The 24,872-nt window shown below is 42.4% G+C and overlaps 1 protein-coding gene across 9 annotated transcripts in view; it reads right to left on the minus strand.

The window, feature by feature from the left end:
- Nucleotides 1-20,802: 20,802 nt before the first annotated feature.
- Nucleotides 20,803-24,872, minus strand: part of pxylp1 (2-phosphoxylose phosphatase 1) — a 200,469-nt gene continuing 196,399 nt past the window's right edge. For all 9 annotated transcript variants that reach the window (XM_067995428.1, XM_067995425.1, XM_067995427.1 and 6 more), the window contains one exon: nucleotides 20,803-21,900. In XM_067995428.1, coding sequence (XP_067851529.1) covers nucleotides 20,969-21,900 — 932 coding nt within the window. In that variant the 3' untranslated portion in view covers nucleotides 20,803-20,968. The remainder of the gene's footprint in view (nucleotides 21,901-24,872) is intronic.

Here is a 24,872-nt window from a genome sequence, read left to right on the forward strand (position 1 = left end):
CATCTCTCATATTCTCTCAAGCTGTCGATGGAGATAATGGTCTTGGACTGTTGTGGCACAATTAAAATGTCATCTGCAATTACTTTTATTGCCAGAAATTCGTGAAATATTCTCTGCATAAATATTTGGAACCAATGCAATGCCAAACAACGTGCGTAATTCTTGTACCTTCCAAATGGTCCATTGAAGACAGTCAAAAGAGCTGATTTCTTTTGTCCAACTTAAACTTGCCAGAACACATCTTTGGCAGCTTGAGAAAATCTCTGCTTTTGGCATGGATAGCAACACTTCTTCCTTAGGTTCCATACAGATTCTCAGTTTGTTCAGCTTCAGATATTAGATACCCAGCCTGTTGGCTCATTCTCAGGGGCAAGCATTTCTTTCACAACTAGTTCAGCAGTTACTTTCTTCAGAAGTTGCTTCAATGCAACAGCAATTTTGCACGGAGGGTAAAGTACTAGTTTCACGTTTTGGTTTATGACAATACGGCTTGTTCCTAGTAGGCAACTCAGGCTTTCAAATATTTACTACATAGTCACTGAGTTTTTAAAAATAAATCAGTGATTTATCAGCTCGTGTTGTTGGTACTTAACCAGAGGTCACAGATTTAAGATTTAATTTGCAAAAAAAAACAGAAGCGACATGAGGAAACATTTTTTTTTTACACAGAGAGTTATGATGATCTGGAATGCACTGCCTGAAAGGGTGGTGGAAGCAAATTCAATAATAACTTTCAAAAGGAAATTGAATATATACTTGAAGGGCAAAAATTTACAGGGCTATGGGGAAAGATCAGGGGAGTGGGACAAATTGGATAGCTCTTTCAAAGTGCCGGCACAGGAAAAATGGGCCAAATGGCCTCATTCTGTGCTGTAACATATTATGATATATAATGACATGATGCATCTGTTAGCGGTAGCATCACAAAGTTTAGTTTCTGGCATGTTTCTGCACTCAGCAATGGTGTCTATCTATAAAGTAATTCAAGATTACATGTAACTCTTTCTCTAGTGCAGTTCAATGTGAATCTGCCTGTTGGATATGTCACAGATCCAATTTTAGCTTAACTTTACTCTGTTGGAGATACAGATTGTCTGGATTTTCCATAGTAACTGCATTCTCTAAGAAGGAATAGATTGCAATAGCTCTATAATCTAGGTACAATTTAACATCGAAATTGTCATTGATCCTCACTGTTGATTTTTTTTTCTCATGTGCCACACTGCTCTTACTGCTTGTGCATTCTCAATCTTAGAATTATAGAATGATAGAGCACAGAAGGAGGCCATTCGGCCCTTTCTGCCTGTGCCGGCTCTTTGAAAGAGCTATCCAATTAGTCCCACTCCCCTGCTCTTTTCCCATAGCCCTGCAAATTTTTCCCCTTCAAGTATATGTTCAATTCCCTTTTGAAACGGAATTTTCTTCATCTGTCACTGTGAGGTGTAATGGTTTCTTTTACTGCCTTATCATCTTACACTTGGCAGAAAAACAATGTTGAAACTACATTTACTAAATTTCTGTCTGAATGATGGACACAAATCCTTATCCTGAGGATGTTTCTTTCCACAAAATAGGCAGTTGATCAATCATCTTTGTCTTCTGTTTAACACTTCCTTTTAGCTATCTGATGAACTGTTTCGTCAATACTAAGCTGCTTCATCGGAGGCTGTATAACTTTTTAAAAATTCATTCATTCATGGGATGTGGGCGTCACTGGCAAGGCCAGCATTTATTGCCCATCCCTAATTGCCCTTGAGAAGGTGGTGATGAGCCACCTTCTTGAACCGTTGCAGTCCGTGTGGTGAAGGTTCTCCCACACTGCTGTTAGATAGGGAGTTCCAGGATTTTGACCTAATGATGATGAAGGAACGGCGATATATTTCCAAGTCGGGATGGTGTGTGACTTGGAGGGGAACGTGCAGGTGATGTTGTTCCCATTCGCCTGTTGCCCTTGTCCTTCTAGGTGGTAGAGGTCGCGGGTTTTGGAGGTGCTTTCGAAAAAGCCTTGACCAGTTGATGCAGTGCATCTTGTAGATGGTACACACTGCAACCACAAAGGTGGCAAAGGGAGTGAATGTTTAGGGTGGTGGGTGGGGTACCAAATCAAGCGGGCTGCTTTGTCCTGGATGGTGTCAAGCTTCTTGAGTGTTGTTGGAGCTGCACTTATCCAGGTAACTGGAGAGCATTCCATCACACTCCTGACTTGTGCCTTGTAGATGGTGGAAAGGCTTTGGAGAGTCAGGAGGTGAATCACTCGCTGCAGGACACCCAGCCTCCGACCTGCTCTTGCAGCCACAGTATTTATGTGGGGTCCAGTTAAGTTTCTGGTCGATGGCAACCCCCAGGATGTTAATGGTGGGGGGATTCATTGAGTGCCAATAACTTCAGCTGCTCTTACCATATGCACGGCATGCTTAAGGTGGAGGTCTGCGTTTCTCAGCAGCCTCTCACACAAGGTTGCGTCTGACTCATAGAATTATATTTGGAATCTGTGAGTCACACAGTTCACCAAAATCACAGTTTACCAAAATGCAAGGTTCTACAACACTATTAGTGATCAATAAGGACCCCAATCTCCTGATATCTTGCTTGAACATATTTCTCCTATACATTAGTATTCTTCCATGAGCTGACAAAAAATCTAAAACTTGTGCATAACTTTATGTATTTTCTTTCCATCACCCACTCCAACCCTTGTAAATATGTTGTACACAACAGCTTCCTCACCAATCATGGTAAGGAGTGCTAGGACCTTAAGTATTCTATCTTTGCAACTGCCCTGCAAAAGACCTAATGCCTACTTCAGGCATGGGTAAAGGACACCTTTAGTTGTCCTTACCCAATACAGCGGGCGGCGCATTTCCAGTCAGAAGTGTGCACGTGGTTCCTGTCCGCCATTTTGGGGACTCAGTAGGCCGTGTAGCACCTGAAAAATGTGCACTACATGGCCCAATTTCAAGCTATTATTCCTAAGGAACTTTTTCTGACACCTGCTTAGGTGTCATTCTATATAAATTGGTCAACATGATGCGTCAGTTGAATACAGAGAAACAGGCCAAGAGATTTCCTTGCAGCCTATTGTAAATAGCAGCAGCACTTGAATGGACAAACATTGCTTAAATCCCATGACTGGTCAGCCGTCAAATGTAATTCTGAGAGATACATTTATAATGTCTTTTGTTACAGTGCATCTTTAAAGGATTTTGCATTATATATTTAAGGATTACAACGATTGGGCATATTGAAGCCCATGATAATAGAGCAGGCAAGAGACTCTATGGTAGTGAAACCCCATACATACATAAGGGACTGTGTTTCGAGCATCAGTTTTATATTAGCATAGAAATATCTTTGTTGTTGATATTCCAAGGATTATAGTAAACTTTGTATTAACTGTAAGTCTACTGTTTGAATTTAATACTGTTAATTTAAATTAATCCAGCAGTTTATAGCCAATAAGATTATTTAATCTTCCCAACCTGCATATAGATCTCTGTGAAGCATAGGTGGCGAGGGTACGTTGGAGAACATGTGCCCAAGTAGTTCTATGCCATCTATGGATCCAAATATTTGGATAATGGCTGATCTGTTGTTTTGATTTCATCAGAGGAACTGGATTGCAGGAGTTACTGAGCTAGGCAATGTGGAGGAGCATGCATGCAGCTGAGCCACTCTATGTTAATGACTTGACCGTAATGAATGTTGGCATAAGTGAGCTGAACTATCAATATCGAGTAACTCACCTTAGGCAGAACTCCCTTTCATCATTCCTTTGCAACTCATGCTCAAGCACCCTAAAGGGAAAGAATTCCCATCCTATCAGCATAGGATGTTTGAATTGAACGCTCTTCAATGGTAGAACATAAGAACATAAGAACATAAGAAATAGGAGCAGGAATAGGCCAATCGGCCCCTCGAGCCTGCTCCGCCATTCAATAAGATCATGGCTGATCTGGTCCTAACCTCAAATCTAAAATCATGTCCAATTTCCTGCCCGCTCCCCGTAACCCCTAATTCCCTTTACTTCTAGGAAACTGTCTATTTCTGTTTTAAATTTATTCAATGATGTAGCTTCCACAGCTTCCTGGGGCAGCAAATTCCACAGACCTACCACCCTCTGAGTGAAGAAGTTTCTCCTCATCTCAGTTTTGAAAGAGCAGCCCCTTATTCTAAGATTATGCCCCCTCGTTCTAGTTTCACCCATCCTTGGGAACATCCTTACTGCATCCACCCGACCAAGCCCCTTCACAATCTTATATGTTTCAATAAGATCGCCTCTCATTCTTCTGAACTCCAATGAGTAGAGTCCCAATCTACTCAACCTCTCCTCATATGTCCGCCCCCTCATCCCCGGGATTAACCGAGTGAACCTTCTTTGTACTGCCTCGAGAGCAAGTATGTCTTTTCTTAAGTATGGACACCAAGTAGGATGTGAAAATTTTTTAATTAAATGCAAATTGGCCAAAAAAGCCCCTGCACCAAACTAAATGTAACAAAAGGAAAGCCAAAAACATAATACTTCTCACCCACTCCCAATGTAGCAAGACACCGTTTTAAGATTATTTGCATATTTTTTACTTCCTTTATGAGAACTGCATGGGCTAGAAGCACCAGCCTCCTACATTATCAGCACAGCAGGGATGAAAAATATCAATCAGCATGCTCCCTGCACACTTTCAAGCAACTACTCTTTCCTGCAATTTCTGCTGTCCTCCCACTCACCCTCTCCTCACCAGCAATGAAGCATAGTGGTGGAAAATCTCCCCCATTATTCTTTTGTCTGTCTGCTTCTAATAATATTATAGTCCCAGTATCCACACCCCTAATTGTTAAATTGCAATTTTAGCACCTCTGCAGCGAAGCCATTTATACTTTAAAAGTCTTGCATCTATGCACACTTCCTGGTGTGCAATTCTTACATTGTCACATTTTTTCTATTGGAGTCACAGTTATGTCAAACTATTTTCGTTATGCTATGTCTGTTGTGCTGTTTTGTTGCTTTTCCATTGATTTTGGTTATCTCTTGAGTTCTGTACTTTTTCTCCAAGGCAAGGGGGACCAGGGACGATACATACAGAGGGTAAGGATTAATGGGTAAGGAAGGGCAAGGGGGTTTACAGTTCCACCCTTTCATGTGCTTCCTGGTGCCACCCAGGCCAGAGCTCTCTCCCCTCCTTTGACCCAAACCCTGCCTGCAGCCCTGGTCAGATCCCTCCTCAACATGACCTGAAATCTAACTGCAGATCCTCACACCGGTCATCCTCCAGCTGTGCTGGAAAGTTTTCCCGCAACTTGCCACCCCAAAACAAACCTATGGCCCTGGCCGTATCAATACCCTGACTAATGCCGCATACCCGCCATCTGAAAATTAGCTTTTCAGCTCTCTGCGCCTCCCTTCCCTTCCCAACCTATGCTTAAACCGGTCACTAGAAAATGCTGCTGTGGTTTTTGGCAGTTCCCCTCCTCACCACATCAAACTACCCACCAGCTCCCATTGAAAGGAAAGGAGAAATTAAAAAGCAAGAGAACAAAGCAGAAGAAGACAGAGGAGAGAGAAAAGTGAGAAAAAAGCATAGCAGAGAGAGAAGTAGAAGGTAAAGACAGAGAGAGAAACAGCAACACAATGAAGAGAGACAGGTGAGAGAGTATATCCTTTGGCTTCTTGTGAACGGTGCCACAGGAGATCCACTAGCTGTAAAAAAAATTAGTGGAAGGAAAAAGGATAATTTTCACATTAAACTGGCAGCAAAAAGGGCTCAAACATGCTTATGAAGGCTGTAATTACAACATTATTGAAGCAATCAAATGTAAAAATTTCAAAGCTCAGCTGTTTGGAATGGATTTACTGATAATCACTCATTAAGTTACTTCCCATTTGCCTCCGAAGTTGTTGATTCCTAATATGAATTGGTACACAACATCAGCAGAGCGTGGCCATGTCCTTGTATTTACTAACTGCAATGTAATCTGCAGCATTTGAGAGAGTCACTAATTACCCTATACTGTCAAATGCTTGTCAAATAACACATTAATGTTAGCACTAATCTACACAGGTGGTAATTTGATGTCAAACGGAGCCTTAAAGAAACAAATTTATGGAGAGCTGCTATTTTGCTGTAGATTTGTAAATGAACTCTTAAATAAATGATTTGCAAATGACTTGGGCATTGTGTTTCAAGGGCTAGGTATGTTATTTTCATTTTATGTTTTGTAGCCCATTAATAGAAGTAATCTTAGCAATTAATTATTTTTGCTGCCACATTTCAGGAAAAATGTAAATGATTAGCAGATACACACAGTTGGTTCTGTACTGCTCTGTTAAACACTAGCACCAGGACAGCTGGTCTTGGAACGGAAAGGTAATATACTTAGCACCAAGGGTCACCTGATAATAAAGCTGGAAACTGCAAAGAGATAAAATAAAAGTTTCCATTTGTGATTAACCATTGCAAAATGTTGACGTGAAGTGCCTTACCCTGTCTTCAAATCCCTCCAAAGCATTGCTCCACCCTATCTCCCTACATCCTCGCAACCCTCTCCGATACCAGATTACCTGTTAGTCACTCCCTCTGAAGGCCAATCTTTGAGCCCTGTGGAATTCATTCCCAAAACACCCTCCTTACTTTCAGAAACCTCCAAAATACCCTTCTTTTTGACATTCCCCAAGTTTTCCTCCTTTTTCCTTGCTCAGTACCCAATCTTCCACCTTGTGAAGTGATCAGCGATATTTTCTTTTATGTGAGAAGTGCTATATAAATGCAAGTTGTTATTACTTTACCTCACACAATCCCCTTACCAGTCTGAGTATAAAATGAAAAGTCCACCATTTTTCTAATTTCCCCCTTCCTCTCCTGAAAAGGCTGAGTCGTGCATGAATACAGCTCTAGGGCTGACTCTTAATACCTTGTCTCAGTGACCATTCTTCATCCGCATGCCGAGATAGCACATGTCGGCTGGCTATTCAACTTTTGTGAGCATCACAGCTGAGCCCAATTCTGTCCATTTCAGGAATCACAAGATAATGATAGGACTAAGTCACAGTTCCTGTTTTCCCCATCCCTTGTAAAAGAGCTCTGAAGTCAGTTGTAGCATTGTTTTTGTCACTTTGACTGAGAATTCATCCACTAATGTTTTAAATGTAAAATTGATCTTTTTTTTATTCCCGGAAGCAATGCCCTGCTTCACAGGGAGAGAAATCATTGTGGGTAATCATCTTGTAATTTAATTAGTGATAACAAGAATCCCTTTCACTTCCCTCACAATTATATAATAAAAACAGTACTTCATTCACATCTGTGACAGATCAGAGGTCTTCTTTGTTTCATATCATGAGACACACTATATTGGGATATAATTTTTTTTTATTAAGAATCTATTTGTGGGCATTTTAAAATGGCTCCTGCAAACTAAATTTTGGGGGAAATTCTCTGTTGACGATTTCTGTATGTGAGAGGGAATTCATATTGCAGGCTGGTATGTAGACTGCCACTTCAAGGCAGATGACTCACATCTGTGTAGGTGGACTCCCTAACCAGTATCACAGATGATGCTAATTAGCCCACCGCAGTGGGTGGGGGAAAAGAGAATTAAAGCCGTCATTCTCTGTATGAGCATTGTTTTGTTTCACAGATGCAATCAGTGTGTCCAGAAAACTCCTCAAGCATGCTGTGTGCCTTTGCAACTTAATTGTGATTGAGAGCTGTATTTGATTGTGAAAAAGACAGCCTTTTGATCTTCCTTTTACCCAATTTAGACTTCAAAGTAAAAAGGTGATATAATTGGGGGGTCCCAGATGAAGGTTTCTTTAGCAAATACCTGCTTCACCAGGCAGCTACCACCTGGACTATGGAACATTCCATGAATGTGCAGTTTCACATATAAAATTTACCTCACAGACATTGGTCCAACTGAGAGTTATTTCTGAGACCTGTATAACCTGCAATATATTTTACTGCTTTGTAACAAATTTTGTAAGTTAACTGAACCATTGTGATTTATATATCTGCTGTTATTTGACTTCTGCTTGTGTTGTTCTATCAAGGGTTTTATTTGTCTTGTCAGTTGAAGAAATCACAATAGTAATCCATATTATTTCCAATGTGTGCCTCATTGGTAAAATAAGTCATTGTTCACCCTGCAGCCCACTATCTTAGGATACTTCATGCATAAGGTCACACTTTGGTTCATAGGCAGCATGGGCTCACCTGCAGAAGTGGACCCTTGTGTTTGGCATGAGAAAAGGTATCTGGAGGGCACCTGAATCGCAACATCATTAACCTATTAGTCACGCTGGTAAATGATAAAAGCCTAGTCCCTATAATTTGTTGTTCTTTTTATTTCACATAGTCTATAAAGGTAGGTGGAATGTTGGTTAATGAGTGCCAATCAATCTGCTAAAATGTTCTGATAAATTCCAGGAGTTCCTCTTTTATGCTGCAAATTGGAATTTTAAAAAAATATTTTGAGTTTAGAAATGGTAGTTCTTACAATAGTTATTGCCATCAACTTTGCCCATCTGCTTAATAGAAACAACTGGAGGCATAGCTAGTGACCTCAGTGTCTTTGAGTTAGGGAGAAGAAACAATTCAGTCAGGGTTCCTAGGTAGTCATTATCCAGTGATCCATGTTGGAAAATACTCTGGATGCCAGATAAGAACAGGATCGGGCTCAACAGCAATGTCTTTAACAGTCACAGAGTCTGTCAACACTCAGATCTCAGGCTCACACATAAAGAATGGCTACCTGTCCAGGATACCAGCAGGCTGCTCAGTGCCCGTTGATCAATATAGCAACCTTTAGTGACTGTCCTCAGGAGAGAAGGAGGAACATGTTTCATATTGTCAGTAACTGCTCACAAATAATGCTCTGTGAAAAGGATGGATAGAGAATGAAATGCAGAAATCAGTCAAGATGGAATTTTTAAAAAGTTTTAAAGGATGGTTTTTTTTAACAAAAGTACAGCACTAGTGCAAACATATTTTAGTGCAAAATATGCTGAGCTTTTCTACTGTTTGTGCCCTCTTTACAGTTTATGGCACAAGGCAAATGGTTTTTGTTTACAATAAACTTTTGTGCAATGTAGTAGAAATCACACACAAATTAAAATGTACTGTTTTTTGATTATTTCAGTGTGTGATGGGAAAAAGTCATATGAAGTTGGTTTAAAATCATATAAAAAGACTAACGTATTGAGGTCATAAGTTGATCTTTGTAAGTGCATAAAGTTTCGTTAGTAGGGTATGACTGAGCTCACCTAACATGGAAAGGAATTCTTCATCAAATTTGAAGACCGAATAAAATGTCAAATTAACAAGGTGATAAGTTGGTATCCGAGTATGGAAAGTTCACAAACTGACACACTGATGGTTTCCATCATCCTAATTTTCAAAAGCAACCCAGATGTCGCTCACAGGAAATCACTTCTCATGTTTGGTAATAAAAAGAGAAACAGAAAATGATCTTAACTCATTAAGGTAGCGTATTACATCTTACAGATCCATGTAAGCTATGCTGACAGTTCTGAATACAACAACTTGTATTTAAATAACACCTTTCACGTAGTAAAATGTCTCAAGTCGCCTGCAACATATCGTTTGATGAGAGGTAGTTTGATTAAAATCTGGTGAAATTCAGAATTGATTTAACTCCCGGGCCTCATTATAATCTCACCGACGGGTTTCCCACGGAATTGGCTGATCCAACCTGAAACCTGTCCGCTTCCAGGGAGCAATTTCCAGCAGGTCAGCCAGAGGCATATTTAAAGTGGGAATGCACCTCTTAAAGCAAGGTTGCATTCCCTTATGGCTTCTTCCATTTTAAAAGGTGCTGGAAGAATCTTCTCAGAAATTAGTCGCAGGCAAGCCCCCAGGTTCTGAGAAGCCTCTCTGGAGGTGCTCGTGGAAGAGATGAGGGTGAGAAGAGAATTTTTGTTCCCTAACATTGCCAAGAGGTTTGCCAAACATGCAGTCCACCAGGCATCAGAGAGTATTAGCTCCACGAGTGTTAGCCCCAGGGTTAGAATGCAGTGCAGGAAGTGCTTCAAATGACCTCACTAGAACAGCAAGGGTGAGTACAGCTCTTCATTTATCCCTCTCTCTACAACACTTTGAAGCAGTCCTTCACCCTCCCACTCTCAACAATTCCATTCCCTCCATCACATCCCTCAACACCCAGCACAAGACTACACTACACCACCTCTCATTCCAACACATACCAAACTCATTCCTTGCTCCCTTCACACCAGCCACTATCAGCATTCTTCTTTCACTTGCTAGCCTTTGCACACTCTCCCAACTTCTCTCAGGACTCCTTCCTCACTTCACACATGCTTCCGTTTCAACACCTCGTCATCCTGCTTCTTCAGCCTTTCAGCATATTGACTATCAGCTCAAGCGCCACACATCTACACTCTTTTTCAGTAGCCACTCACTAATTCTTGCCCCCTCTTTCTGCACGACAAAACAGTGCACAATAATCATGAGAGGCGCAAGACTAGGGGAGGACCTCATGATTCTGGAGCAACAAGCCATAGGAATTGGTGGGTCAGTCAGAGCTGTGCACATTGAGCATTTTGAGGCTGGGTGCCTGACTGAACAGGTTCTCTGACAATTACTTGTATCCCTTTAGTAAGCACTGGAAAACAGGACATTCAGCCAGCTTCACTACATCTTCTGCAACTGTGCAGTCTCAAAAAATCCCATCCTAACTCTTGAAACCTTTTCTCTTTCCTCTAGATCTTTCTCAACAGCCAGCGAGGAAGAGAATCCTTCTGGAGGAGCCCCAATCACGTTTTCCATCACTACCAAACACCAGCAAGGAGATTGGCACCGCGGATGGGTTAGAGAGCGAGGGAAAGCGATCTGGACATGGTGATGCACTTAGCATTAGTGCGTAGAAGAAGGTAGTCGTGGTAGGGACAGCCCAGAAAACAGCTTGCCAGAGCATGAGGTCCTCTCCCAGCTCTGCTGAGGACAGAGGTGAGGTTTTTAGGGACTCAGAAATGGAGGAAGAAAACGGTTTGCCTCACACAAGCAGTTGTATATGGTATGGAGTCCTGCCAAGGAGTTTCACCTCCATGGCTGAAAGTATGGAGGAGTCCACTTCCAGCCTGTGTGGTGTCATCTCACATGGCATCAACACTCTGTAGTCTACCTGGGAGACTGTGGCCAAATCCAAGGAGGCTGCAGCTGGAGACTCACAACAGCAGTCCATATTTGCCCATTTTGCAGCTTTGGTAGAAGCTCAAACGGCTGCGATACAGACTCTAGGGTCAAACCTGTTCTCTGCCTTGGATAGACAGATATCCACATGGTGGAACAAGTCGATAGGGGCTTTCAAGGACTGACATCTTCTGCAGATCAGTAGGAGTGAGGAGCTCCAGCCCCATGGAAGTGGCAGTGGTGCAGCTGGAGTGGCACATGTTGACCTCTCAGGCTGTCAGCACATTTCCTCCCTCACCTCCAATATCCAGTGTGGTGCCTTCAAGATGCCAACAGTGCACTCAGTGATGTTCCTGGTGATCCCATGGCTATTATTGTACCTGTACTGCTCATGCATGGCATTATTGGCATCCTGAAGCTAAGGTTTCAGTGCCTTGATTGGTCTGGGGGCTCCCATCAATATTCCCCAGAGCATCATAGTAGTGTGCTGCATTCTTGCATATCCAAGAATATGAGAGGGAATACCCCCTCCATACCAGGCTGATAATACCCCTCTGCAGCTATACCTCATTCCTGAAGGGTGGAATAGTGGGGGGAGGGGGGGGGTGGTGATAGATAAGTGTCTCAGAATGAAAGCATCGTGGCAGCTGCCAGTGACTCTGGCACAGATTTGCATGATCCTTCAGCGGTGATCACACATCAGTTGGACATTGATGGAATGATAGCCCTTCCCGTTGAGAAAAGCTCCTGGCTCATCCTCTGGTGCCCGAATAGCTACACAATGATGCCCTGTACATGAAGGATGCCAGCCACTGCTGCAAATCCCAGAGTGCTCTCTTTCTGGCTGTTGGTATCTATTGGGAAGGTAATGTATTGATTGGCTCTAGTTAAGAGGGCATTGGTGATCTGCTTAATACAGCTGCGCACTGCAGACTGGCAGATGTGGGTGCTGTCTCCTGTAACAGCCTGAGGCTAAAAATTTCAGGGCAGTGGTGACTTGCACAGCCACCAGAAAAGCATGGCCCCGGTCCAGTAGGCAGCAGGTCCTGCTGCATGAGGCTACACAGATCTGTACAGCCTGGCTTGAGAAGCGCACTGAGATATCCAGGAAAGTGTCTCTCGGCCTATAGACCCCGTGAGCTGGGTAAAGACCTTCTAGGAACGGGCCTTCCTCATCTGCTGTGCTCTTACAGGCCCAGCTGCTGCTCATCCTGGTTCCCGGGGCTGATGCTGTTCTTCCTCTATCCAGAATAGAGATGCAAAAATGGCATCAGATGAGTTCAAAATGCTTGATCGGGGTGAGTGACACAAACAAATCAAAAAGAAGTAATCGTCAGGCACTGAAATGCCTTGGTGATCCAGTAATCAGGAAAGCACAGAGGTCTTAATAATCCAAATGATTGCAGGTGAGTGCCCCTTTAAATAGTTCTTCCAGCCATGTCAGTCAGTTTTCTGAGGTCAAACCCATAAGGTTTTACTGAGCTAAGTTAAAATAGAAGCAGAGTCCCAGTGACATCATGGGACCCTGATTTGAATATATTCATCAGGTGCATATCCAACCTGAGTCAGAGGCAGCGTTAAGCTCGTGATCGGGGAGTTCACATCGGAACGGAGCAGTAAATGGAATCCCGCAATGATAATTGCTCACCTGCCCAGGTGGGTAGGGTTAAAATCGGGGCCTCTGTCGCCCAGCTCAAAGAGTCCCGTGTGAAATAAATTTTGACAGTCTCCTGCAGTTTCTATGGACACAAGCCCACAACACAAAACTGCTAATGATTCAGGATAATTTATTCCCTCAGAAAGGCTGGTGTGGAAAACTGAAAAATTCACACCGCTGCAGCAGGAAGAAATCTACTGATGTGGAGGCAAAAACATATTTGGCCAGAATTTGTCAAAAAAGCAGTGAGACTAATGGCGCTCACCATTATTTATGCGCAAATGGTACAGCAACTTCAGGCGAGGGGCAGATACGGGATTAAACGTGGATATCCAGAAGTTGCTGAATTGTGTCACTCCGCCGTTAGCTTCACGAAAATAGCATCTCGTTGCCTGCCTCACCATTGAAATGCATTGAATGATGTGAAGTTTTTGTATTTGCCCAGTAGATACAAAGTCAACTCACCACAGAAAATTAAGCCTCGTCATTTAAAGTGTAAGTAACCCTTTTAACAATGTGATAAATGTTAATTATTGCCAATCAACTTCACTGGCACTGAAAATTAACGATTACAAGTTTGGAGTTTCATTCCTTCAGGTATTAATTGTTGTTGGAGATTTTAAAAATGTGAAATTTTAAACTTTTACTTTCCATCTCTTTTTTCTCTCACAATCCAATCTTTCTTTCCCTCTCTTTATTTCTCTTTCAGCATCTGATTTGACATTGAATTCACCCACTCTAATTTACACTTTCTTCTCAGTCCTTGCGCTGTTTATTTCTCAATCCTTCAGTCTGATTGGTTAAGGAAATACACAGTTGAGGAGAACTTTGACTGATGGCGTTGTTCCTTAATTGTAAATAGCTTTCCCTCAAATCCATTCCAGCTGATGAAGGCTATGCACGAGCATTGATTTCGATCTCACTGTTATTTATGTGAGCATAGGGACCTTTAAGAATTGCTATGATTTAGTACTAAATAGCCTTCAAATTTGACTGACAATTTCTACATCAGTGACCTAACACCCTTATCACTAAATTACAATATTTGCCATTGAGGTTCTGGGTGAATCTTAAAACATTTTGAGTTACCAATAATTTCTGTTAAACTCCCCTTTATGAAAGTTTTACTACATTCATTCTCCCCTTTGCCTCAGACTTTATTTTCAGTAACTCCTCAGCTTCCTTCCCTCTATCCCCTTTTGTTTAATTTCATACTCACAGTACTTCAACTGTAGCTCTGATCTGATCTCCTCTATAGACTTTCTTCCTCTGTGCGTTGATTGTTCTAAAGCTGTAATTTCTCCCCTGTGGCTCATTTTGTTCTCCAGCCAACACACTTCTAAGCTTAAAATTCAAAACAGGTGTCATTGTAACATCCTACAATGTTTACCTCTGACCCTAGAAGTCCCACCTACTTCCTTTCTAGGTCAATATTTTTGATTGACAGCTGGTGTGCCAAATCATATGGGTTTGCACTGCTGTGTCTTAAAAGTCCTATCATTCCTTAGCATATCATGGGACTTGCTAAATATTATTTAAATTGTTGAACAAACCCAAAGAATCTGACCTAATCCCTTCTCTGTTATATTGTAGCACGTCTATTGCTCCTTTAATTAAGATCAGCCGATTCGGTAGAGATGAGGGATCAAACCTGAGTTCTTGCTGGTCTATGTGACTGAGCACTACACCATTAAGTAAACGTACTCACTAAACAATCATGAGAGCTCACAACGTCAGGTTAAAATTGAACCAGTTTAAAGGTATTCGGATCAACTTCATGATCCCCTTGCTCATTAAATCATTTTCCTTCTCATTTTTTTTTCTTTAAATACTGAGTGGGAATAACTTAAATGGAAAAAATACCTTGAAGAAAATGATGTGAAGAACTTGAATTAGCATGAATGCAACTGAAACACTCTAGGTAAATCTTAATCCAGTTCCCTTGGACCATTTAAATCAGTAAATCTTGCACACCCCAGGCTCAAAGGTCCACATGGCAAGTTGCACTGGATTTGTACCGATACATCTGGTGTTGTGCTCACCAATGCTCTGCAGATCTGAACCAACAAAATTTGCTGGGTCAGCACTCCCCCTCCTCCTAGCTTCACATTAAACTTAAAACATTTATTTTTTACTTACCTTTTTGGTAGCGGCTACTTGCTAAGCCACATCCACAACTGGAAAACCCGAGGCCTGGTGCCTGCTCCACACAGGGCAGCCCAATTTCCCTTAGGGGTCCTAAACTGGTGTTAGGCCATTCATTAGCATATGCAAGAGCAGACTATTTAGTGACATAGAATCATAGAAAAGAGACAATAGAATGAGGCAATTCAGCTCATCATGCCTGTGCTCGTGCTCAGTCTTCTACTCCAATCTCATTGCCTTGCTTTTTTCCCATATTCTTTATTATTTTTCTGCTTCAAGTGTTTATCTAATTCCTTCTTCAGCAGATCATACTCTGAGAACATTTCTTCTGATCTCTGCCTTCATCGCATGTATCAAGCAGTCATGTATTGTGAGGGTGAGCTGCTGACGATCACAGCGGCGAGCAGGGAACATTTAGTCTCAGCTCCATAAACAACTACTGGGAACGCCACTGTCCACCATAACTTTGACGGAAAAGCCACAGAAACCCCGGATTCAAAAATTACATTTAAATGTATAATTTTCCAGGCCTTTTTTTCATTATTCATGACTGCAATGTATTGCATCACTGTAACTAGTAAAAACAAAACAAAACAAGAAAGCCCTGACAGGGATGAAATATTTGCCAGTAAAGATAACAATAATAAAAGAAGGATGTCCTCTGACTTTCCCATTGCCACAAGCTGAACTTTATCTGGTAAGCACAAATAAGCAGAGAAAGGCACAGTGTGAGGGAAAATATATCCCAGCAGGCAAGAGTGGGAAAAATAAATCACTAAACTTTCAATTGGATGAATGGGTCTGGTATGTGAATTCAACTTCTAGCCAACTATTCAAGTGTGTTATTTGATCATTATTTGTTATCTCCACATTTCAAAACCTACAGCAACTGTTGCCATTTCTCCAAGAATGTGGGTGAAGGGGGAAGCTTTTTGCATATGAATACAAGAAAAATAAGTATCACTTCATGCCCTTTAGCAGACATGCCAGCAGTCATTCATTGTGAAGAGCAGTCGCCCAAATCATGGTCTTGTCACTCTACTGGCAGTAATTGCCTCTTAATCCTGAGCAATGCCAATACAGAAAAGAAGCCTGAACTTGTGTGTTCAATTGGACACCATGTATGGCTACTCACAAGTCATTGTAGCTGACAGTAGATTCATCTGGGGAAGGGCAGTCCATGTGGTATGGTCAAGAGCATAGTTGTGGTTAACAGGATCAAACTATTCCAAAAAATAGATACTCATTCAAGTTGCAAGTAGAAGAGATTTCTTAACTAAATCACTGGAATCTCACAATTCAATCTTTCCCTCATATTTCAGAGGAAAGTATTTCCACATATACAACTGATTGGAGTGTAACCTTTGTAGCGTTTTGGATTTTTTTAGATCTGTAATTTTGTTCTTATGAACTAGGCCGACTTAGTTAGGGACTCTTGAAAATTATTCCAGATGACTTGTGCGTTATATGTAAAAGAGTTCAATCTACCGAGGTAGGAAGAAACAATTTAAGCGTAACGTCATTTGAGATTCAGCTGTCATGAAGTCTAATTCTATTCCAATTGTCTCAATTGTTTAAATTTTGAAAGTCTAAGTTTGCGTCAGCAGAAAGCTAAATTATTTGAAATTAGCCACCTGAATTATTCTGGAACCAAAGTAAAAGGAGAATTGAGTTGGCCAACATGGAAGCTAAACCAAAATGCTAAATGACATGATCACTGAGGCACCTTGAGTCATACCTTGCTCGACTGATGTCTCTGTTAAACTCAGAGCGGATAATTCTCAATGGGAGCCCACCCATTTATTGTTGAGTATATGGGCATTAGGACCTTATAATTGGGTTGCAGCCTTGCTCGCCTGTTTACATGGGTCCCCAGCTGCGGTCTCCTGCCGCCAGATGCACATTCCCACCCGTCGGCCAGGTAGTCAATCTGACCGGTTACTGGGCGGGACACTGCATAGATTTATTTAAATGAGGTCCTGCCCGTTAAGATTGGCCGGGTCTCCATGCCCCGAGCTTTGCCAGGTTCGTCGCCTGCTACTGGGCTCCCCCACACCCTTCTCGCACCCCCACCCCCCCATGAAAATCAAGGCCTTTGTGTTTATTTTGCTTACTATGCTAGTATACGTAAAGAATATTGTGCTGTGGATTTTATTAAATTTTTGAATAACTTGGTGTCCTTTTTACGCCAGTCTGACATGATATTACTTTTTTACTTTTTGTACTCTATCCATGTAGATGCTTCACAAAGCCAAAATAGTATATTATTGTTCAGATGAGTTGATTGGAACATAATGCTCCATAAGAATTCCTCTGGTCGTTTTGTGCAGCGACATTGTAACTGCTTTATTGAAGATTTCTGCTGCTCAGTATTTCTAGTGAAATGGTAAACGTATCCATATCCTTGCATCCATTCTTCTAGAAATACCAAACACAGGAAATCTTCATCAATGCATTTACACAGTGATCAGGGGGTCACTTCCCCTTTTCTTTGTTAATAGTGACAAAAGGAGAACTACCACAAGCTGTGGCCATTTATTTAGTGCCATACTTTTTGAAGGAGGGGTCTTTATTTTTAGACAAGTGACAGAACATATGAAACAGGAGCCATCCACAGGATGCACTGCAGCAACTCGCCAAGGCTTCCTCAACAGCAGCTCCCAAACCCGCGACCTCTACCACCTAGAAGGACAAGAGCAGCAGGCACATAGGAACAACACCACCTGCGCGCTCCCCTCCAAGTCACACACCATCCCGACTTGGAAATATATCGCCGTTCCTTCATCGTCGCTGGGTCAAAATCCTGGAACTCCCTTCCTAACAGCACTGTGGGAGAACCTTCACCACACGGACTGCAGCGGTTCAAGAAGGCGGCTCACCACCACCTTCTCAAGGGCAATTAGGGATGGGCAATAAATGCTGGCCTTGCCAACGACGCCCACATCCCATGAACGAAGAAAAAAAAAGCAGGAGTAGGCCATACGGCCCCCAGAGCCTGCTCCGTCTTTCAATAAGATCACGGCTGATAGCCTACCTCAACTCTACTTTCCCTCCCTATCTCCATATCACTTGATTCACTTAATGTCCAAATATCCATCGATCTCAGTCCCAGAAAGCTCTGGAGAAGTGCCATTCATGGAGGGATACTAAACTGGTTTGTGGCATCATTACTGCAAGTTTACAAGAAAATAATTTGCAGTTTACTAATATGCATCATATAAAAGAAAGCATATTCCAGTGTGGAATGTGTGCGTGTGGCTGCCCGACATATTGGACGCTTAGACGCCCATTCTTGCACTTGAAAAATGGGCACGGCGTCAACTAATTTCTAGGTCATGACATCAAAATGCAACAGAGTGCATCTGTGATGAAAACCCAAGTGTACAGAAGAGTCTGCACCTTTCAATGCAAGAATGTGCACAATATAATATTTTCAGAAACACAAGTACAAGAAATGCCTTTTCTACACATCCACAAGAAATGCTTAAAGTTAAAGTAGAGTCCTATTTTTCTAACTTTCTGCAGAGATTTTTTTCCATTAACAATAAGCCGGACTATTATTTTGGCAGAGTGAGTGATAACACGGGGCAGCAGGGTGTGATGATACAGGGAGTTGGGAGATGAAAAATATGATAGAGACTTCATTACAATCTGGAGCACAAAATACAAGATTAATTTCTTCAGAAATTCCAGAGTTATCAGTAACTTGTAGCTTATAAAGCTTTAAAGTTTGAATCTGGTCTTTTTAATTCAAAGGAAGGAAGGCCTGACATCTTTTAACCACATCTCTTCGGTATGGTTGAGGAGGGTCATTACTAGCTGAAAGCAACCCTTCCCTCCTCCACAAAAGGATTCAATTCTCATCAGTATTTAAAAGCAAAATACTGCTGATGCTGGAAATCTGAAATAAAAACAGAAAATGCTGGAGACACTCAGCAGGTCAGGGAGCATCTGTGGAGAAACAGAGTTAATGTTTCAGGTCGATGACCTTTTATCGGAGCTCTTCTGATCCATCAGTATTTAACTGCTTTAAGTTACCATGTCTTGTTCAGTTTTAATGGAACCTGATAATATAAAACATGGGAGGATCTGGATTAAAAATCAAGTCCTGAATGAATATTTCACATCGGTATTTACGGTTGAGAAAGGCATGGATGTTAAGGAACTTGGGGAAATAAATAGTGATGTCTTGAGGAGTGTACATATTACAGAGAGGGAAGTGCTGGAAGTCTTAACGCGCATCAAGGTAGATAAATCTCCGGGACCTGATGAAATGTATCCCAGGACGTTATGGGAGGTAAGGGAGGAAATTGCGGGTCCCCTAGCAGAGATATTTGAATCATCCACCGCTACAGGTGAGGTGCCTGAAGATTGGAGGGTAGCAAATGTTGTGCCTTTGTTTAAGAAGGGCGGTAGGGAAAAGCCTGGGAACTACAGACCAGTGAGCCTGACATCTGTAGTGGGTAAGTTGTTAGAGGGTATTCTGAGGGACAGAATCTACAGGCATTTGGAGAGGCAGGGACTAATTAGGAACAGTCAGCATGGTTTTGTGAGAGGAAAATCATGTCTCACGAATTTGATTGAGTTTTTTGAAGGGGTAACCAAGAAGATAGATGAGGGCTGTGCAGTAGACGTGGTCTACATGGACTTCAGCAAAGCATTTGACAAGGTACCACATGGTAGGTTGTTACATAAGGTTAAATCTCATGGGATCCAAGGTGAGGTAGCCAATTGGATACAAAATTGGCTTGACGACAGAAGACAGAGGGTGGTTGTCGAGGGTTGTTTTTCAAACTGGATGCCTGTGTCCAGCGGTGTGCCTCAGGGATCGGTGCTGGGTCCGCTGTTATTTGTTATTTATATTAATGATTTGGATGAGAATTTAGGAGGCATGGTTAGTAAGTTTGCAGATGACACCAAGATTGGTGGCATTGTGGACAGTGAAGAAGGTTATCTAGGATTGCAACGGGATCTTGATAAATTGGGCCAGTGGGCCGATGAATGGCAGATGGAGTTTAATTTAGATAAATGTGAGGTGATGCATTTTGGTAGATCGAATCGGGCCAGGACCTACTCCGTTAATGGTAGGGCGTTGGGGAGAGTTATAGAACAAAGAGATCTAGGAGTACAGATTCATAGCTCCTTGAAAGTGGAGTCACAGGTGGATAGGGTGGTGAAGAAGGCATTCAGCATGCTTGGTTTCATTGGTCAGAACATTGAATGCAGGAGTTGGGATGTCTTGTTGAAGTTGTACAGGGCATTGGTGAGGCCACACTTGAAGTACTGTGTACAGTTCTGGTCACCCTATTATAGAAAGGATATTATTAAACTAGAAAGAGTGCAGAAAAGATTTACTAGGATGCTACCGGGACTTGATGGTTTGACTTACAGGGAGAGGTTAGACAGACTGGGACTTTATTCCCTGGAGAGTAGGAGGTTAAGGGGTGATCTTATAGAAGTCTATAAAATAATGAGGGGCATAGATAAGGTCGATAGTCAAAATCTTTTCCCAAAGGTAGGGGAGTCTATAACGAGGGGGCACAGATTTAAGGTGAGAGGGGAGAGATACAAAAGGATCCAGAGGGGCAATTTTTTCACTCAAAGGGTGGTGAGTGTCTGGAACGAGCTGCCAGAGGCAGTAGTAGAGGCGGGTACAATTTTGTCTTTTAAAAAGCATTTGGACAGTTACATGGGGAAGATGGGTATCGAGGGATATGGGCCAAGTGCAGGCAATTGGGACTAGCTTAGTGGTATAAACTGGGCGACATGGACATGTTGGGCCGAAGGGCCTGTTTCCATGTTGTAACTTCTATGATTCTATGATATCGCATAAAGGCAGAATGAAATTCATACAATCCACATGTTTCTTTATTGTCATTGGAAATAAAACGACTCTGCTGTTGGGAAAAGAATGTTGTCATCAAAATATAACAGCAGGTGTTCAAATCAGTACTATTTAAAACACACAATACACAGAATTACATTGAGGCTCCATCAGCTGAAATATTCACAACACCCTTCTATGGCATGCGTCATAATAATTTGTGCTGTTAAAAACTGCAAACATGTCCTTTCTTACAAAATTCACAAAATTTTCAAAAGGACAGAGGAGCTGTTTGGAATGCATTTTGTGCCCATAGCAGAAGGAGGTTTGTGAAGTGACATCATCACCGTTATAAAGAATACGAACAAAATTCTTTTTTTTGTCCTTTCCATTTTGCCAAATTTCAAATATTATTCGGGTACCAAATCGAGGGAAACTGGCGTGAGTAATGCCCAAAGCACTGAGCAGGGGGGCCACTGTGACATCATGGGCAGAGTAAAGAGCAAATACCTCGTCCTTTCTTCCTTGAGTGATTCGTTGCATGCGAGTGACAGTCTGATTTAAAATCGGATGGCTTGCAAGTAGTGCATATTTATGGTACAGTCTCTTCCTCTGCCTGTCTTGCTCATCCTCCAGCTGATGTGCCTTGATGACTTTAAAGTGCTTCAAGTTAATGCAACCATGTTCTGTGCAAGGAAATGAGACATTGTGACAGAAATGGCACAGCAGGGAATCAATGGGATTAGCTGCTCTCAATTGCCTTGTGGGAATCCCCACGATTTCTGCCATGTCTATGTAAGTCTGTTCCAACAGGCTGTTCTTAACCCGCAAGTTGTACTGGCGTCGCTGCTCCTCCTCCAGATAGTGATTACGCATTGGGCAGTCACAGTTGTTAGAGCAGAAAATGGTGCTCCACTGGTGTCGGATGTGTATTTTCCCCCAATCAAATTTTGGTAGTAAACTGTACAGCAAAGCTAGCCCACTCTGCAGTGTTCGGCTTTTTCCTGTTGATTCCACGTAAATTTGTTTCACTGCCCAGTTGTCAGGCAGCAGCTTGTGTTTCTTAATGTACGTGTCATGCAAATGGTCTCCATTCAGGAGATGCTGAACGACACCTGCAAGCAAAAAACTGAGATTGAAAAGAGCCATTTCTAATGCTAGGTTCAAACAGCTGTTTGAGACGAATTGTTCTTTTTACACTTGCCCTATTCCGGTGGCAGCCAGCAAGGAGCAACAAGAATTACAACAAGTGAGATATGACACATCTGAATAGAGGAGTATATATATACATACTCCGCATGACAATCATTAATTAGAACATGGGCCCCACCATCACACATTTGAGTAAAAAAATTGGATGGTTCTTGGACATTAAGTAATCCCAGTGGCCCATTTTTCATCAGCGTGAATACTGCTAAATGTCCTCAAAGCTTTCTAACGCTGTATTTATGGGGTAGATTTTAACCCCTACGCCAGCCTTGTGGGAACAATGTGGGAAAGGGGTTAAGATGGCAGGGGAGCAGTTAAAATGGAGCAGGAGACTTACCTGATGGCCTCCCATCCTGATCCTGACGAGCGCAATTTTAAACTGCAGGCACCGAGGACATCCGCCCAAACCTAACATAAGAACATAAGAAATAGGAGCAGGAGTAGGTCACATGACCCCTCGAGCCTGCTCCGCCATTCAATAAGATCGTGGCTGATCTTCGACCTCAACTCCACTTACCTGCCCGATCCCCATATCCCTTGATTCCGCTAGAGTACAGAAATCTGTCTATCTCAGCCTTGAATATATTCAACAACTCAGCCTCCACAGCGCTCTGGGATAGGGAATTCCAAAGATTCACAACCCTCTGAGTGAAGAAATTCCTCCTCATCTCAGTCTTAAATGGGGTCTTTGTTCAAATATGCAGATGGAGATCCAATGACATCGGGGCTTGACTGCAATCTTAACCCCATGCTTCTGTGAGGAAGCCCTAGTGGCTTCCCCCCCAGGCCAAGCCTGTCTGTAAGTGGATCCAGAGCCAGAAGAGGCACAGCAAGTTCAGTTATCTAAAAAAAAATTCTGTTTCCTTGTGAGCCAGGAGATGCAGGAGTGCTCCTCCAAGCTCCACACGAGGAAACTTCGAACCTTTCCTGCCCTGGGCTTCCCTCCTCTTCCAAATTTTACAAACACCAACCCAAACACTTAACTTAGTGCCTTACAGCATCCAATCGGTGGCATCCTGCAAATCGAAATCCCGCTCCCGCCCATTGGCCATTTAGCTCCTCCCATGGGGTTCGGGCAAGAGACTGCCTCTTATGTAGCTGAGGCCTGGGAGTTAAAATCTCCCCAGCCCCACTCTGCAGAGAGCCAACGACCACATACACTCCCCCGGCCCCACCAATCTCACTCATCTTTAAAATCGCCCCCAGCATGTCAATATTGTTTCAACATCTTTCATTAAGAGATCATTTACATATATATACACACGCAGATATAAATTATGGGGTAGATTTTCAACTTGCCGCCTGGGCATAAAACTGGCATTGTGGATCGGCTGCCCATTATAGAAACTGTTCGACTTTCATTTCAATTGGAAATGGAAATCGGGCAGTTTCTAGAATGAGCGGCCAATCCTCAAAGCCGGCTTTGCACAGAGGCGGCAAATTTGACCCCTTTTCAATTTTTAATTGTCATACTAATCTACTTTTCTGGCACAATAAGATAGTCCAACCATGTACAGAATTTCTGATAAGCAAGTTATAAGCTGTTAAGAGTGCTTCAAGGCAGTGAATTCAGAGTCCTGCTCCAAGAAATTATTTGTTGCCTCCTACATGTTTTTTGCTGTCCAGTAACAGCATATTAGCAAAAAACTTCAATTGACAAGACTTTACTCAAAGCATTTACTTTTTTAAATGGATATATTGGCAGTTTGAACTGGTCACCGTCACAGACAGATTTTTAGAAGTACGAATAGCCACACAATGTTTCCAATTCTACCTCTGAGTTTGTCCACCAACACACAAGTACAAACAGGAAATGGAGCATCAGACATTTCCTATACTGGCAGCAAAGCAGTGCTAGCAACATGCCACAGTCAGGTTTCGGTCCACAGAATCAATGCCTACTCTTATGAAAGTTTATGGACTTCAGCATTTTTCAGTTATTTAAGGGTGTAGCATAGTGCCAAATTTTTTTTTTGCACATCAGTCTTAGTTTTTGGAGTGTTCCTGCATCAGCATTTCCCCGTTAAAGTCACGGGGCGCTAAATTGGGCTGTGTAGCACCCGTTGTTTCGAAGCTACGCGGCCTCCCGGAGATCCAAGATGGCGTCTTGGATACACACGCTTCTAGCTTGACGTGTGACGGTTGCCATCTTGGTAAAGGGTTTAGCGCATGCGCAAATAACGAACGCTAGCATCATGTAAAGTAGGAAGAATATACATTTGATCAGTGTGTAATACTGATTTAAAGTGATACACACCATTTTGGCACTTAATGCTCCACTCAACATCTTAACCGTGACCATTAAAACGTGTCTTAGAGTGCTTGGAGGACCCCCCACCAGCGCTATTTAAAGGGACCATGCAGGATTTACAGGTTAGTGGCTGGATTATTGCTTCTGGCTGCTGATGCATTTGTAACTGTTTTTGGAGGTTTCCGAGACTTGAATACTAGGACGAGGGGACATAGCTTAACACTTAGAGCCAGGACATGCAGGAGTGAAGTTAGGAAATGCTTCTACATGCAAAGGGTGGGAGAAGTTTGGAACACTCTTCGGCAGTTGATGCTAACTCACTTGTGAATTTTAAATCTGAGATTGATGGATTTCTGTGAACCAAGGGTATTAAGGGATATGGGGATAAGGCGGGTATATGGAGTTAAGTCACAGATCAACCATGATCTCACTGAATGACAGAACAGGCTTGAGGGGCTAAATGCCACTGCCACTTGTTGCCTCCTGATGTATGCCACCTTCTCCGGCAAAAAAGTGGGAATTGTGTCTGGGTGATGTGCCAGTCATGGTTGAATAGCTGCCAGTGTGTGGCCTGTGAGTTGTTGGTGGGCGGCAATGGTGGTAATGTGTAAGGGTGAGAGGAAGCAT

The sequence above is a fragment of the Heptranchias perlo genome, chromosome 13, assembly GCF_035084215.1.
Source record: "Heptranchias perlo isolate sHepPer1 chromosome 13, sHepPer1.hap1, whole genome shotgun sequence".
Lineage (NCBI taxonomy): Eukaryota > Metazoa > Chordata > Chondrichthyes > Hexanchiformes > Hexanchidae > Heptranchias > Heptranchias perlo.